The sequence below is a fragment of the Lactuca virosa genome, chromosome 2 (assembly GCF_052849685.1).
Source record: "Lactuca virosa cultivar CGN04683 chromosome 2, Lactuca_virosa_CGN04683_v6, whole genome shotgun sequence".
NCBI classification, from domain to species: domain Eukaryota; kingdom Viridiplantae; phylum Streptophyta; class Magnoliopsida; order Asterales; family Asteraceae; genus Lactuca; species Lactuca virosa.
Window position 1 is genome coordinate 246,571,494 of NC_136427.1, and position 17,181 is coordinate 246,588,674.

At 36.8% G+C, this 17,181-nt stretch overlaps 1 protein-coding gene and 1 long non-coding RNA gene across 3 annotated transcripts; both read right to left on the reverse strand.

Annotated features, from left to right (window-relative positions):
- Positions 1 to 117: 117 nt before the first annotated feature.
- On the reverse strand, positions 118 to 3,627 carry LOC145160692 (BTB/POZ domain-containing protein At3g44820-like). Of its 2 annotated transcripts, XM_079079976.1 has the most exons (6): positions 3,251 to 3,627; positions 2,331 to 2,464; positions 2,142 to 2,211; positions 1,438 to 2,044; positions 805 to 1,349; positions 118 to 735 (listed from the first exon to the last, which is right to left on the reverse strand). In XM_079079976.1, the coding sequence occupies exons 2-6, from the start codon at positions 2,378 to 2,380 to the stop codon at positions 379 to 381; spliced, it is 1,629 nt and encodes a 542-aa protein (XP_078936102.1). In that variant the 5' UTR covers positions 2,381 to 2,464; positions 3,251 to 3,627; the 3' UTR covers positions 118 to 378. The 2 variants fall into 2 exon arrangements, with proteins under 2 accessions (XP_078936102.1, XP_078936103.1); XM_079079977.1 differs by lacking the exon at positions 3,251 to 3,627 and having other exon boundaries at positions 2,331 to 2,788.
- Positions 3,628 to 15,212: 11,585 nt separating this feature from the next.
- On the reverse strand, positions 15,213 to 17,118 carry LOC145160693 (uncharacterized). Its single transcript, XR_013738201.1, has 2 exons — positions 15,795 to 17,118; positions 15,213 to 15,510 (listed from the first exon to the last, which is right to left on the reverse strand). It is a non-coding gene; the product is annotated as an uncharacterized LOC145160693 (long non-coding RNA).
- Between the last annotated feature and the right edge of the window lie 63 nt (positions 17,119 to 17,181).

Genomic DNA, 17,181 nt, shown 5'->3' on the forward strand with positions numbered 1-17,181 from the left:
CCACATTATTGTTGTGGGTCGCTCTCCATGAACAATCCTCCATTGTTTAAACAATTAAAATTTACATACACAACATGCTACCATGAGTTGTTCATCTCAAAAAGCTACAATTTTGAGTCTTCCTTCAATGTTTTGTTTTTTTAATCTTTGCATTTACATTGTAATAATTTATACAAAATTGGCCAATTGTAAAGTATAGTGCTCATTTGCTACAAAAATCCAAGTGACATTGTGATATAGAGTTGAAGGCAAACCTCTCTTACTCTACTAGCATTAAAGCTACAACCATTGATGAAAAAAGAAAGATAAAAAGAATCAAGAAAACACATCCAAGATCCATAATTAATGTTTCTCGGATAGGTTTTCTTAACCAAATCACTACTTACACAAATGGGCCCCACTCATCCTTGTCATCTCTTGCCTCAGTTTATCGAACTCTTGTTCAAGTTCACTCACTCTACTTCTCATCTTCTCCATGCCAACTCTTAGTAGCTCATTCTCATGCACAAGGCCCAATGGATGATATGTAGGGTTATTTTCGTCATCCAACACATGAAGGCAACCCGCTAAAGCTGTTTTTATATGCATTTGTTCAAAAAACAACACTTGGAAGACAACTCTAAGTGGTAGGCGTACATTTTGAGAAGCATGAGCACAAGCATCAATGGATAGTTTCTCCCACTCAATGATTTTGCATAGACCTTCTTTTTCTTTCTCATGCAACCACGAATGAGCCTGAATTAAAAAAATCATTTACTTAAAAGAAAAAAAAAACCCCCTTTTTTGAGTATATAAGAAATAGACCTCAAAATAAATATCCAAAGCTCTGTATAGTCCATCATGCAAAGATCTTGAAGATTCTGGAAGAGACTTTGCAAGTGAATGTATCTTGTCAGGTTTCAAGTTCACATCAGATGCAATCTCTGCTACATAACTATCCACAAGCTTAGAAACATTTGCTAATGTTGTAAAACCCATTTCTTCACAAGTTATAAAATAGTTAATCATCCTTTCAACAGTATCCGTATTATATAATGTATCAGAATCAATATAACTAGGAATCATGATTCCATCTAATGTAGCAAATTCTAGTTGCATTCCTATCCTCCTTTCAAGTGATTCTTGACATTTATCACTAACACCCAACATTAAACCAACACGTAAAAGTCCCAATAAGAAACGACAAAAAGACTCCCCCTTTATTTGTGGGAGAATATCCACAATGCTTTCCAATACTACCCTTTGATCAACTATGTCATATTTTGTGCTAAATTTAGTTTTACTAAACTGCCCACTTTGCCATCTGCCTAAACCATGGAGACATTTCCCCGAATAGTACATAATAGCACCTGCAAATCAGTGGCAAAGTTGTAAATAATGGAATGTATGATGATCATACAAGAAAAAATGTGGAATTGACGAATTGAATTATTTCACCTGTTAACTTTTCGGGTTGGATGCCTTTAGATTCCATTGTCTTGATAAGCCTTTTGAACAAAACAACACTAAGAAGTGAAACATCTTCAAACCACCATTCCGATTCCGATGTTTGGATTCTTGCACCTGTGTCGATTCCATTCCAGAGAATGCTACCTCCAGGGCTTTGTAAGCAACCATACATCATCATCATTGGCCATCCAAACAAACTCGGGTCTGTGCAAACCATTGCTGACATGGCATTCAAACATTTACTAATTATTTGGAGATTGTCAGCTCTTGTTATGGTTTCACAACTTTGAAGAGCAACCATGCAATCCTTCCAGTTTTTTAGTATATTTTTATGGAAGTAAGTCTCTGTTTTTGAGAATAAGTTATCATCTCCATATTCATCAGTCATTTCAAGATAGTCTGACACATGATACACCATAACTATATTTGTAGGTGTAAGTTCAATATGAACACCATAACAGAACTTAGATGCAGCCAGAAATGAGGTGGCACCACCAGGAATGTCCTCCAGGATGATGGTGGAAGTACCTTTATTGTTATTTTCAGTTTCTTTCATCAACTTTTCTATTTTCCCACATCTTGATAGTAAGGGAAACTGAAGAAATATGCAGTTTAAAAAATTTGGTATTAATGATTGACACCAGTTTACACAGGGTGAAATTAAACATTGAAAGTTAGAAGAAAAAGTACACCTTGTGAAGATGGAAGTTTACTCCATCTATGACAATGGTGAGATCACTTGGCAAACCTGCATTACAAAACCTGGCACACAAATATGTAACTTCTTTAAGAGACTCAGATACTGATTACCAAATGATTAAAAAAGCAAGTGAATTTGGAAATCATATAATGTTAAGAGGAGTAAAAGAGAAAGAGTTTACCAGTCATTGTCTTCATTATAAAATTCCAAAGCTTTTCCTGTAGGAGCCATGGATGATCCTTTCTTTTCCAATTCAAAAGATCAAAAACTTATCATCTATGAGTCTATGACCATGCCTCCTTGTCTGATTGCGAACTATAATTTAAACAAGAAGACCCATAAAAATATAGTCGGGAAAACATATATAAACAAGAGACTGAGTCAAATTAGGTCGTCTTTTTGGACCATTGCTTGATTATAGACAAAAAGGTGATAATTGTGTCTCCTACAACATTATTATCTGTGGGGCTTTTTCCCCCATAAAAAAGGTAAACTTTGAGTGCCACAGGACAACCCATTGTCATTCAGCAACCATCACAACCGGACATCAATTTGGTCCGATATACTGTATAATTTAAACTATGAATATCCGAAAGAAAATGGAAAGAAATTAAAGTAAGAATGAAGAAATTATGGAAACGCTTTCAAGTTGCCTACTTTCGGCTTCGTGTCTTAGATCTGTTTACCAAAGAACAATGACCCTACATAATACATATGTGTTTTTAAGTTTTTTATTTTTTATTTTTATAATGACTGATAGTGATATTTCATATCTGATCTGGTACCATTATAATAAATGGGAGTGCATCACATGAATTTCACATCCACTCAAACGTGAATTATATGGCTTTTATTAGCCTAATGGACTTATCAGTTATCAATAATTTTTTTCGTATGATTTTAAATTGGTATAAAGTTATTGGGATTTTGGGCTTGGGGTGATAGCAATTAGCTAGCATCAGAATGAGTAGTGAAGACATAAAGACATGGCCAATGATAGCCTGGCATTTTGTCGAACAGGTTGGGTGCTATAATCAAGAAGGCATGGACGAAATAGCAAGACGTGCTTTTGGTTTGTTTATTCAAACATTCGATCTTTACCTTCGCTTTTTATAAACACTGATGATACTCCCACACCAACTTAAAAGTTCAAATCGACTTTAATGGCTGCAGATGACGCAGTCGCTAACTTTACCAACTTGAAATTTCAAATTGAATTGAAGGATCCCCTGTTACTGATCATGGTTCACGAGTCGATCCCCGCCCATGTTTGCCCCGATTTTCTGCGTTCCACGTGAATCCCATCAATAAAGTAAATCACATCTTAAATTGATTACTTCAAAAGTGAATTGCCCAAAGGCGTTTGTAGAACTGAATATTCAAAGTGAATTCTACTTTCCATTGTAAGCTAGGTGGGCAAGCACTTTTTTTCTTTGAGAAAAGGTGGCGAAGCACTTCAACATCTTTCGTGGGCAAGCACATTCAATTATTTCACAAAATTATGCAATTTTGTATAAATTTAACAATATACTGATGTATTATTAGTTAAAAATTTACTGTTATGTAGTTCAAAATAGATAATTTAAAAGGCTTGTGTATTAGTTTCAAAGGTGGTGTTTGGGAGTGTTTTTCAAAATTATTTATGTATTTATTGATTTGTGAAAAAGTCAATAAATTAAAAGGCGTTTATAAACATCAAATTTTTAATGTAAAAAATTTCTAAATTTTCTAAAAAATCAATAAATTAATTGAAAAGTACCCAAGCACCCCCTAAATAGAATCTCCTACCATAGAAATACACTTATATAAGAATTTTTCTTAGTAAATATTGAGAGTTAGGAGACTTTTTTTAATGTATGTCCAAAATTATATTTAAATATGTCCGTATTTTATGTGAGAGTAAATAAATAAAACTATATTTTTAAAATTCATTTGGTTATTGCAATATGAAATTTATAATAGTTTATTGGCTTTGAAAAATTAATATTATTTTTATGCTAAACGTGATGTCGTTTTAACGTTTTAGTTATAAGATTGGATTATCAAACCATTTAAGGCTTTGTTATCAAAGGTTCTTAGCCCAACAGTGTGTGTCTATATATATATATATATATATATATATATATATATATATATATATATATATATATATATATTTTTTTTGATGTAATTAAAACAACATTAGTAAAACTAAACTAAGAACCTTTAAGAAAGAAGAAAGGAGATTTGGAGAGAATTTGATAACTTATATAAAGTATTCAAATTGGTGTGTCTTTTACATATGTGATGATGCTATTTATACTAGTTAAATCACTAGACATAATTAATGAGTTCTTACACATATTTGACATATTTGTCATAAGAGTTGAAAATAACTCTTACACATTTGACATTAGGAAATGTTGTCATTCAATTATTTACAACACTCCCCTTTGGATGACATCATTTCAAATTAGAGTTCAACCTTGAAGTAGTGCCTCATTAAAAACCTTGCTAAAGAAAACCCAGTGGGAAAAAACTTTAGCGAAGGGAAAAAGAGTGCAGTGTATAGTTGACTCTCCCTTATTTAGACATCTGTCACATTATATTCTATGCACATGTCGCATTCCGATGCCATGGACATGTTTCCTGAATATTGCAGTAGGAAGTGCCTTCGTAAAAAGGTCTGCTGCATTGTTACTGGATTGAACATATTTGATTTCAACTTGATGGTTCTTTAAAAGCTCTTGAGTGTACTCAAAAAACTTTGGAGGTATATGTTTTGTCTTGTCGCTCTTGATATATCCTTCTTTCATTTGAGTGACACATGCTGAGTTATCTTCATATATTAAAGTTGGACCTATATCTATTTCAAGTCCACATGAAGTTAAAACTAGTTGTGTCATTGATCTCAACCATGTACATTCTCTACTAGCTTCATTTAGTGCAATTACTTCAGCATGATTTGAGGATGTGACAACAAGTGTTTGCTTTTGAGAACGCCAGGAAATTGCGGTACCTCCATTCATAAATACGTATCCATTTTGAGATCTAGCTTTATGAGGATCAGACAAATAACCTGCATCTGCATAACCAATCAAGCTTTCTTTTGAATTGTTAGGATAAAATAACCCTAAATCACTAGTTCCTCGAAGGTATCGAAAAATATGTTTGATTCCATTCCAATGTCTTTTTGTTGGGGATGAACTAAATCTTGCTAGCAAGTTTACAGCGAAAGAAATGTCAGGTCTAGTACAATTGGTAAGATACATAAGAGCTCCAATTGCATTAAGGTATGGTACTTCTGGACCAAGGACTTCTTCATTTTCTTCGCATGGACGAAATGGATCCTTGTCAATATTTAATGACCTAACAACCATTGGAGTGCTTAAAGGATTGGCATTGTCCATATTGAAACGTCTCAAGACTCTTTCTGTGTAATTTGATTGATGCACAAGTATTCCGTTAGGCATATGCTCAATCTGTAAACCAAGGCAATATTTCGTTTTTCCAAGATCTTTCATTTCAAATTCTTTCTTTAAAAGTTCAATCACTTCAAGGATTTGTTTATTCGTTCCAATGATGTTTAGATCATCAACATAGACTGCTATGATCACATACCCAGATGTTGTTTTCTTAATAAATACACATGGACAAATAGTGTTATTTTTATAACCTTTGATTGTCAAATAATCGCTTAAACGATTGTACCACATGCGTCCAGATTGCTTTAACCCATACAAAGATCTTTGTAATTTTATAGAGTACATTTCTTTGGGTTTTGCACTTACTGCTTCAGGCATTTTAAATCCTTCAGGGATTTTCATATAGATGTCACTATCAAGTGATCCATACAAGTAAGCTGTAACAACATCCATAAGACGCATCTCTAAATTTTTAGAGACTGCCAAGCTGATTAAATATCTAAAGGTAGTTGCATCCATTACAGGTGAATAAGTTTCCTCATAATCAATTCCAGGTCTTTGAGAGAAACCTTGAGCAACAAGCCTAGCCTTGTATCTTACAATTTCGTCTTTCTCATTTCTTTTTCGTACGAAGATCCATCTATACCCTAATGGTTTAACAACTCCAGGTGTGAGGATAATGGTCCCAAAAACCTTTCTCTTGTTAAGAGAATTTAACTCAACTTGCATAGCTTCCTTCCATTTAGCCCAATCATTTCTTTTTTGACATTCAATGACAGATTGTGGTTCGGGATCATCATTCATAATATCACATGCAACTGAATAAGAAAATATTACACTTATATTGCCAGTTTCATTGTGGTCACGTATTCTATTTGTTTGACCATGATTTTGTGCATCATCCTCTTTTCCTGGGGGAATTTGAATAATTTGTGTCTCTACAGGAACACTTTCCTCATGATCCAGTGCATTTTCTGATCCTCTTCTTTTTCGTGGGTTCTTATCCTTAGAACCAAATGGCCTTCCACGCTTCAGGCGTGTTTTAGACTCTTGAGTGATTTTATCATCAGATTGTCCCTGTGGAATTTCAATTCGAGCTGGAACATTGATAGCTGGTATATATGATTTAGTCACCCTTTTTGTGTCAGTAAATGCATCAGGCAATTGATTTGCCATTTCTTGGAAATGCATTATCTTTTGAACTTCCATGTCACATTGCTTTGTGCAGGGGTCAAGATATGATAAAGAAGGCTCATGCCATGACACATCCTTTTCCAGAATCTTCTTTTCTCCCCCTAATGATGGGAACTTTGCCTCATCAAATTGGCAATCTGCTAGGCGCGCTGTAAAAACATCACCTGTTAATGGTTCAAGATATCTTATAATAGAGACTGACTCATAACCAACATATATTCCCAACCTTCTTTGAGGACCCATTTTTGTCTGTTGAGGTGGTGCAACAGGGACATATACTGCACACCCAAAAATTCTCAAATGGGATATATTTGGCTCTTGACCAAAAGCAAGTTGTAAAGGAGAATATACATGATATGAACTTGGTCTCATACGTATCAATGATCCAGCATGTAAGATTGCATGACCCCAAACATACACAGGAAGTTTGGTCCTCATTATCAATGGTCTAGCTATTAGCTGGAGACGTTTAATCAACGATTCAGCTAAACCATTTTGTGTGTGTACATGAGCAACTGGATGCTCAACAACAATTCCTACAGACATACAATAGTCATTAAATGCTTGTGAAGTAAATTCACCAGCATTATCAAGTCTCACTCTTTTGATAGTATAATCAGGGAAATGTGCCATTAGTTTAATAATTTGGGCAAGAAACTTTGCAAATGTCATATTACGAGTTGATAATAGGCAAACATGAGACCATTTGCTGGATGCATCTATTAAGACCATAAAGTATCTAAATGGTCCGGATGGTGGGTGAATCGGTCCACATATATCACCTTGAATTCTTTCTAGAAATCTAGGTGACTCCCTTTCAACTTTCATTGGAGAATGTTTTATAATTAACTTTCCAAGGGAACAAGATGCACATGGTTTTATGTTGTTGGATTGAGGGAACTTTTGGTCTTTCAATGGATGCCCATGCGCATTTTCAATTATCCTTCGCATCATTGTTAATCCTGGATGGCCTAACCTATCATGCCATAAATTGAATGTCCCAGGATCACAATGTTTTCCTTTGATTACCATATTTGATTCAATCATATGTATATATGTATAATGCAAATCGGAATCAAGTGTTGGTAGTTTTTCAAGCACATGGTTTTTGTCTATAATATACATATATTTCTTATTTTCAATGGTAACAGTTTTTGTGTCATATGCTTTGAAATATATGTCATTGAAACTTAGTAAGTTTCTATTAGACTTTGGAGAAAATAAGGCATTTTCTACAGAAAAACTTGTACCATTTGGTAATATAAAATGGGTTTTCCCAGTTCCCTCTATCAAGTCTGCAGGACCTGATATTGTATGTATGACCGATTTTGTTGGTACTAATTTTGAAAAATATTTCTTTGATTTCAGAATAGTATGCGTACTACCACTATCTGCTATACAAAGATCCCCAACCTTTTCTTGGTGTTGTGCTCCAGTTGGACTCATATTAAACTTCACATATAAAAAAAATAATAAGCGAATAAACATAATCATAATAATTATTATAAAGAAAGTTCATTTATTGTAGGAAAGACATTACATGAAAAACAAATAAAGGAAAAACAAGTTTATTAGAACAATAATAGAAAATTTTAGTTTATGTCTTCCATCTCATTGCAGAATTCATCAAAAGTTAGCGGAGTGAATTCAACATTATCAACGAGGTTTGCTTCTTTTCCTTTTCCTTTAATGGACTCTTGATAAAGTTGACAAAGATGTGCATGTGTGCGACAGGTCCTTGACCAATGGCCTGTGCTACCACATCTATAACATGAACCATCAGATTTTTGTGATGTCCCAGTATCATGCCTTGCTACTTTGGTCTTATCTTGTGTATGGACATTGTTTCTTTGTGAAGATTGGTAATTATTCTTTTTCTGGCCACGACCACGATTATTACCTTGTCCACGACCAAAATTATGGTTCTGATTATGGCTTTGATTTCGATTAAAATAGTCACGGCCTCGTCCTCGACCACGACCACGCCCTCGTCCACGTGTATTGTTCCGATGACCATCAATATTTGTAGCATTTGCTTCAGGAAGTGCTACTGATCCCGTTGGACGATATTCATGGTTTTTCATCAAGAGCTCATTGTTTTGCTCTGCAACAAACAGACATGCATTTAGTTCAGAATATCTTGTGAACTTTTGCATCCGATATTGTTGCATCAAGGTAATGTTTGTTGCATGAAATTTGGAGTAAGTTTTCTCCAACATATCTTCATTAGTAACTTCTTGTCCACAATACTTGAGTTGTGAACATATTCTGAACAAAGCTGAGTTGTATTCATTTACTTTCTTGAAGTCTTGAAACCTCAGTGTTCTCCATTCATCTCTAGCATTTGGAAGTATAACTTCCTTTTGATGATCAAATCTTTCTTTTAAAAGATTCCAGAGAATACTTGGATCAGTAACATCAAGATATTCAAATCTCAACATTTCATCAATATGCTTACGAAGGAAAACTTGTGCTCTTGCTTTGTCTTGTGCCAAGCAATTATTAAATTCATTTATAGCATTTGAGATTCCCATGGACTCAAGATGCATTTTTACATCTATCATCCATGGCACATAATTTTTCCCACTAACTTCAAGTGCTGCAAACTCGAGCTTTGGAATGTTGGACATATTGTAATTTTAGACAAAATAAAAGTTAAAATCCATTTATTTCAATAAATATTACACAAAAAAGAAGCGGTAAAGCTAACATTGCATACAAGCCTAAAAGTAGTTGAAATTCCATATTATCTTCGACGTTAAGAATTGGGATGAAAAGTAATATGACTATTATAGTCATGATTATAACAAACGGATGAATCATCTTAAAGCTTGATTTTTTGAAATTGATTTGTTTGATAGAAGAGAGAAATATTTGTTGTGGGTAAAATAAGCAGGGTAAAGGTGTTTATTTATAGTAAAAAATATAGCCGTTGTTTTTGCTGTTTATAACCGTTGCATATATATATATATATATATATATATATCCGTTGTGCATATATGTATATGTATTTTATAAGTCATTTAATAAGACTTATAATTAATACATAATTTTACTAGGTATAATTTAGTAATTAGAAACATAAATAAATATTAGTAAATGTTTATAAAATTTTGAAAAATATGAATAAACATTGACACTTATAAATAAATGTTAGTATATATAAATGAAGACTAGTTGCATAATTTAAATGTTAGTATGCATAAATAAAAGTTAGTTGCATAATGTAAATGTTAGTATGCATAAAAATTAGAATACATAAAGAAATGTTAGTATAAGAAATAAAAATCGTTAGTAGTCCATAATGTCCATAATGTCCATAATGTATAAGTTTTATTAATTCATTAGTATTATTATTATTTTAATATGATGAAGGTTATTATAATTAATAATGTTTTTACTTAGTAATACATACCTTGATTAAGATAGATGTGATTTCCACTTGTTAAATAACCTTGATTTGAGCTTTCGTGCTGATAACGTGTTATAAATTTGATGTAATTAAAACAAGATTAGTAAAACTAAACTAAGAACCTTTAAGAAAGAAGAAAGGAGATTTGGAGAGAATTTGATAACTTATATAAAGTATTCAAATTGGTGTGTCTTTTACATATGTGATTGTAACACCGGGTTCATGGTATGATTTTATTTAAGTTGCTATTTTAATTTTGCCACGAACTCGGCGAGTCTGCGTCCCGACTCGCCGAGTAGCAGCAGGGTGGACATGGGATTTGAGCGGTGAACTCGGCGAGTCGATGCATAGACTCGGCGAGTCCACCTGTCTGGATGAAACTCTATTTTCAGATATTTCACCCTATTTTACCCATTCTAAAACACCCATTTCATCCCATTTTCCTCCCAGAGAGCAGTAGAGAACAACTCTAGCTCCTTTAGTGTTCTTGAGTGATTTTGATCTTCCGAAGAAGGTTTTGGAGCTTAGAAGAAGGAGGAGGAGGTTGGAGTGTTCCAGAACTGAAGGTAGATCCGAAATCTACTCTGGGGAAGGCATCAAATCAGGTAATAAATCCCTCACTTTGCTCATTAGCTCTTAGGTTCGTTTTGTCCCCAATGGTTGATCTTCAAGCCTTAAAACCCCCAGATTTCGTGTGTATATGTGATAACCAGACCCTAGGAACTGAGACCCATGAGTTGGATCAGTTGCATGTCTCAAATTTGGCCAGAATGGGTGAAGAGTCGAAGGGTACTCGGCGAGTGCCAAAGTGCACTCGGCGAGTTCCATGAAGATGGCCTTAGACTCGGCGAGTTGGATAAACAACTCGGCGAGTCCTATGAAGATTGTCTGGTACTCGGCGAGTCGTTCTCCAAACTCGGCGAGTCCCTTGATTATAGCCTTGAACTCGACGAGTTGTTCTTCCAACTCGGCGAGTCATATGAACTGTCACTAGGATAAGAAGGGTTTAAGTGTAGAAGGTCCAACCCTCCGTAGTCGCACGTGGAATTAGCAATTTAACGTGTAACTATAGTCCCAGAATCTCCAAATCTCCAAGGTTGATGTTCTGATGGAAGATTGGAGCGAATTGTGGGATCTGTTCGTCGGAGTCGGCGAGTCACCCCCTTGGACTCGGCGAGTCCAGTCGCGGGTTTGTTAGTTGTCCCCGTCTAGCGAGTCAGGCTGACTCAGTGAGTGGGAACAGGGACCCGATGAGGCAGAGTCGGGCTAGACATAGAAGGACTCGGCGAGTCGTCATATGGACTCGGCGAGTCCAGTCAATCAGAAGGTTGACTTTGACCAAGGAGTTGACTTTGACCGGTCATTTGACCTTAGGGGTATTTATGAGTACCTAATCCATGTTCACGGATTTATAGCCGGAGGGATTACCGGTGCGGCAGCCAGGCGTAGTCTGAGCAGGTTTTCGGCAGCTACTCTCGAGGTGAGTTTCCTTCCAGTAGGGACGGGTCTAAGGCACCAAGGCCGGCCCGTATAGACGATATGTTAGTATCAGAGTGTGGGCGGAGCCCGTATCTCATAGCTGAGTTTGATTGTGTTATATGCCAGTATGCTAGAATTGCTTATACTTGTTGTCTGTGTGATACTTGTATGTTATGGTTTAGTAGCGGAGTGTGGGCGAGGCCCGTATCTCCATGGATAGCAGAGTGTGGGCGAGGCCCGTACCTCTCAGAAAGTAAAGTGTGGGCGAGGCCCGTATCTCTATGGGTGTGGGCGAGACCCGTATCCCTTAGTTACTCGTTATATGATTGTATGGTATGTGACATTATGGGGGAACTCACTAAGCTTTGTGCTTAGGTTTTATAGTTTTGTTTTCAGGTATCTCTTCAGCTAGGGAAAAGGAGCTGGCGCGGTAGCGGCATATCACACACACTCTTGTTTCCGCACTATGGATTTTCTGGGATGTACTCTGAATATTTAACTATGATGTTACCGGTTTTCAGACATAAATTAATATTATGAAAGTTTTGTAACGATGTTTTTATGTATTAACCTAATTTAAAAATGAAATTTTTAGCTGGTATTTTTCGGGATGTTACAGTGATGGTGCTATTTATACTAGTTAAATCACTAGACATAATTAATGAGTTCTTACACATATTTGACATATTTGTCATAAGAGTTGAAAATAACTCTTACACATTTGACATTAGAAAATGTTGTCATTCAATTATTTACTACAATATATATATATATATATATATATATATATATATATATATATATATATAAACAACTGTGATTGCAGAATCTTGTTCTTTATTATGCCTCTCAAGGGTTGTATATATACACACGAGATTACATATCCTCACGGGAAAACAATAAAATACATAATAGATATATACAAAACCTAAATACAAGGAAAGCGATAAGTATGGAGGAATGATAACTATATCACAATACTCCCCCTCAAGTTGGAGCATGGGGATCGAGAATGCCCAACTTAGATAAAAGATGACAGAACTGTGGTGTAACGAGAGCTTTGGTGAAGATGTCTGCTGGTTGTTGAGTTGAGGAAACATGAGCAGTAACAACTTTGCCTGCGATAATCAGATCACGGATAAAATGACAGTCAATCTCTATGTGTTTTGTGCGTTCATGGAACACGGGATTAGCAGCAATGTGTAAGGCTGCTGTGTTATCACAGTAAAGACGAACGGGGGCAGAATGAGAAACACCGAGAGATTTAAGTAATGCTTTTAGCCAAAGTATTTCACAACATGTGGCTGCCATCGATCGATATTCGGCTTCGGCAGAAGAACGGGAGACAGTTGCTTGCTTTTTCGTTTTCCAAGAGATAGGAGATTGACCTAGTGTAATGAAATAACCAGTAACAGAACGACGAGTAAGAGGACACGCATCCCAGTCAGAGTCACAATAAGCATATAGACGCAATGAACTATCACTTGAAAGATGAAGTCCTTGACCTGGATGGCCTTTCAAATATCGAACAACACGAAGAGCAGCAAACCAATGTTCAGTTTTGGGTTGTTGCATGAATTGTGATAATGTGTGTACAACAAAGCTGAGCTCAGGTCGAGTTATGGTTAAATAAATAAGACGACCAATTAATCGGCGATAACTATCAGGTCGTTCATAATCATCGCCATTTGCTAGTGCTAGACGATGGTTGTGTTCCATAGGAGAATCACAAGGTTTAGATCCAAGAAGACCAGTCTTGGCAATGATTTCTAGAGCATATTTCCGCTGCGAAAGGAAGATGTCAGATGAGTTCCGAGAAATTTCAAGACCGAGAAAATATTTGAGAATTCCTAGGTCCTTCATGTGAAAGCACTTGCTTAAATATGACTTGAAGGCTGAAATGGCTGATGAATTGTTCCCTGCGATAATCAAATTATCAACATAGACAAGAACATGCAAAATATTGCCATGTCGAGAGAGAGAAAATAGAGAATAATCAGCTTTGCTTTGTTGAAAACCAAAAATACGAAGTGCAGCTGCTAGTTTAGAGAACCAGTTGCGAGGAGCCTAACGAAGTCCATATAAAGACTTTTGAAGTTTGCAAACCATTCCGGCCGATGCATTAGTATACCCAGCGGGAGGTGTCATATATACATCTTCCTCCAAGTCGTCATGGAGAAAAGCATTATGAACGTCCATTTGATGTAATTCCCAACCTTTAATGGCAGCTACCGAAAGAAAAACACGAACTGACACCATTTTCGCAACAGGAGCGAAGGTCTCTGTGAAATCAATACCAGCGAGTTGTTTATTGCCGAGGACAACCAGACGAGCCTTGTAGCGCTCTATGTCTCCATTCGATTTGTATTTGATACGGTAAACCGATTTACACCCAATAGCACGTTTATCAGCAGGAAGAGTAGTAAAGACCCAAGTATTGTTTCGTCCAAGGGCTGTGAGCTCGTCATTAATCGCATCCCGCCATTCAGTTGATTTAATAGCCTCTGAGAAGGACCGGGGTTCATGCCCTCTAGTTACAGATGCTAAATACTTGACATGTGTGTTAGAAAATTTAGAATTTGAGACATAAGCTGCAATAGGATAAGGTTTACCTGAGGGCGGTGTGGATGTGAGATGACATGGGGTAGAGCTGGCTTGCATAGTGTTACAAACATAGTCACGAAGTATAACAGATGGTTGCCGAGTACGTGTACCTCGACGTGCTTCTGGTGCATCTAGAGAGCTCCCCTATCCTCAGTAACGGGAGGTAAAGAATTTTGGGTAGGTGAGTTTTTTGAAACAGGAGGCGAAGTTGAGGGGGTTGGCACATCCTCATAAGCGGTTGGAGGCAAGAGATCAGGTTGGGCAGCGGATGACAAGGTAGGTGTCGCGTCGTTAGACGGGAATTTGTCCTCGAAAAAAACCACATCGCGAGATATAAAAATATTACCAGATGCAATATCATACACCCTCCAACCACGTTTTCCAGGTGGGAATCCTAGAAAGATGCATTTTAGTCCACGAGCATCAAATTTGTCTTTCGATCTAGGTAACTTGGATGCAAAGCAAAGACATCCAAACACCTTGAGATGTTGATAGGACGGCTCATGACCATATAAATATTGATACGGGGTTTTGTTATTTAGAAGCGGTGTAGGGGTTCTATTGATCAAATAACAGGCAGTAAGAACACATTCACCCCAAAATTTAATCGGAAGAAATGCTTGAAATCGTAAAGCACGCGCCACATTAAGAAGATGACGGTGTTTGCGTTCAACGCGACCGTTTTGTTGTGGCGTGTATACACAAGAGGTTTCAAACAATATGCCTTGATCAGAAAGAAAACTATGCAGGCATGAGAATTCTCTTCCGTTGTCAGAACGAAGACGTTGAACTTTCTTATGAAATTGTGTACTGACCATAACACAAAATTGTTTGATTATTGTAGCAACATCGCTTTTTGATGTCATTAAGTAAACCCTGGTTGCACGAGATTAATCATCAAGAATAGTCAAAAAATAAGATGCTCCTGTAGTGGAAGGAACACTGTAAGGCCCCTAAACATCGCAATGTATTAATTGAAACAATGAAGTAGCTTTATTTTGACTTATAGGAAAATGAGAGCGAGTTTGTTTTGCTTTGAAGCAAACATCACATGGTTCATGACTATATGACTTATTACTAGAACTAGGATAAAAAGACAAGGATGTTAACACAGCTGGCGAAGGATGTCCAAGTCGTTGGTGCCAAATAAGAGCAGATGTAGATGAAGCTGAAGTATGACAAACTTGACCAGTATCTCCAATCATGCCAAGCCAGTAGACTCCACCCCGTTGCTCACCCACACCAACCACCGTCCTCGAAATGGGTTCCTGAATAACACATAGTCTTTTAGTAAGCATGCCAAGACAATTTGCATCAGAAGCTAACTGAGCAGAAGAGATTAAATTACAATCCAGAGTTGGAATGTATAAAACATGGTTAATTTTAGCTAATGGTGAAATCACTAAAGAGCCTTCTTGATGAGCGATAACAAAGCGACTGTCAGGTAGTTTGACAGAAACTGGAGGTATAGAGACCAAATTGTGTAAAAGAGTGTGATTTCCTGTCATGTGATAGGACGCGCCTGTGTCCAAAACCCAAGACAAATTCTTACCAGGTTCTTTTCCATTGGAGCCTGATTGTGTAGCAATAGTTTGAAACATTTGCAATACCGAATTCCACAGATCAGATGTAAGAGTATTACCAAATGCAGCCTTGTCTTGATCAGTAATAGATATTGAAGGACTCACAGAAGTGTGTTGGACAGCATTAGCAACACCTGATGACCCACGTCCACGCCCGCGTCCGGCTACTTGCGGTGTGAAAGAACCACGACCACTTGTTCATGGTACCCACCCTTCTGGGAAGCCATGAAGTTTGTAACATTTAGTAATATCATGACCTAGCCGTCCACAGTGGTTGCATTTTGGACGAGAGGATGTTTGTTGTCGGGCTACCTGTCCACCAAATTGCACAGAAAAAGCCATAACATCAGTTTTATTAAGATCACGATCTTTGATAAGGGTTTGATGATGTTCCTCTTGAATAGAGAGGGCATAGACACGATTAAGAGGCGGATGTGGGTCTTGAGCCATCACATTAGAACGCAATGTTCCAAACGTATCATCCTCGAGACCTAAGAGAAATTGATGCAGTCATTCTTCTTCGCGTTCCTGGGTAATGTGTTTCCTCAAGTCACATGAACATTTGCCACAAGTGCAGGTTTTTGGTGGGACATATGTAGCAAGTTCATCCCAGAGTTTCTTCAAGTTTCCATAATAGGCTGCAACCGATTGACCACTTTGACGACAACGAGAGATATCAGACCTTATTTGCAAGATTCGTGGTCCGTTACCGACCGAGAATCGTTGAAGCAAATCGTTCCACAGCTCACGTACAGTTTCAGTATAAGTAATAGACGAACGTAAACTGAGATCGATTGATTGGACAACCCATCCGATAAGCATCGAGTTAACACTGTACCAATCATCAATTTCGGCCGATGCATCATCATGTTTGGTGATACGGCCATCAAGAAAACCCATCTTGTGCTTGGCTCGGAAGGCGTTCTTCATGGTTGTGCTCCATTCTTGGTAATTATCACCCTTTAAGATCACAGGGCATATTGACAAACCTGGATGATCGGAAGGATGTAGATAGAAAGGAGATGTTGGATCTACTGCAGTTACCTTTGTCGTTGATGATTTTGGATCCCCTGTCATGATGAAGGTTGAGTGACGAGATTGTTAACAGATCTGGGGGAATACTCTGTTTTGATCGAGATCACTTGCTCTGATACCATAAAAACAACCGTGATTGCAGAATCTTGTTTTTTATTATGCCTCTCAAGGGTTGTATATATACACACGAGATTACATATCCTCACGGGAAAACAATAAAATACATAATAGATATATACAAAACCTAAATACAAGGAAAGAGATAAGTATGGAGGAATGATAACTATATCACAATAATATATATATATATATATATATATA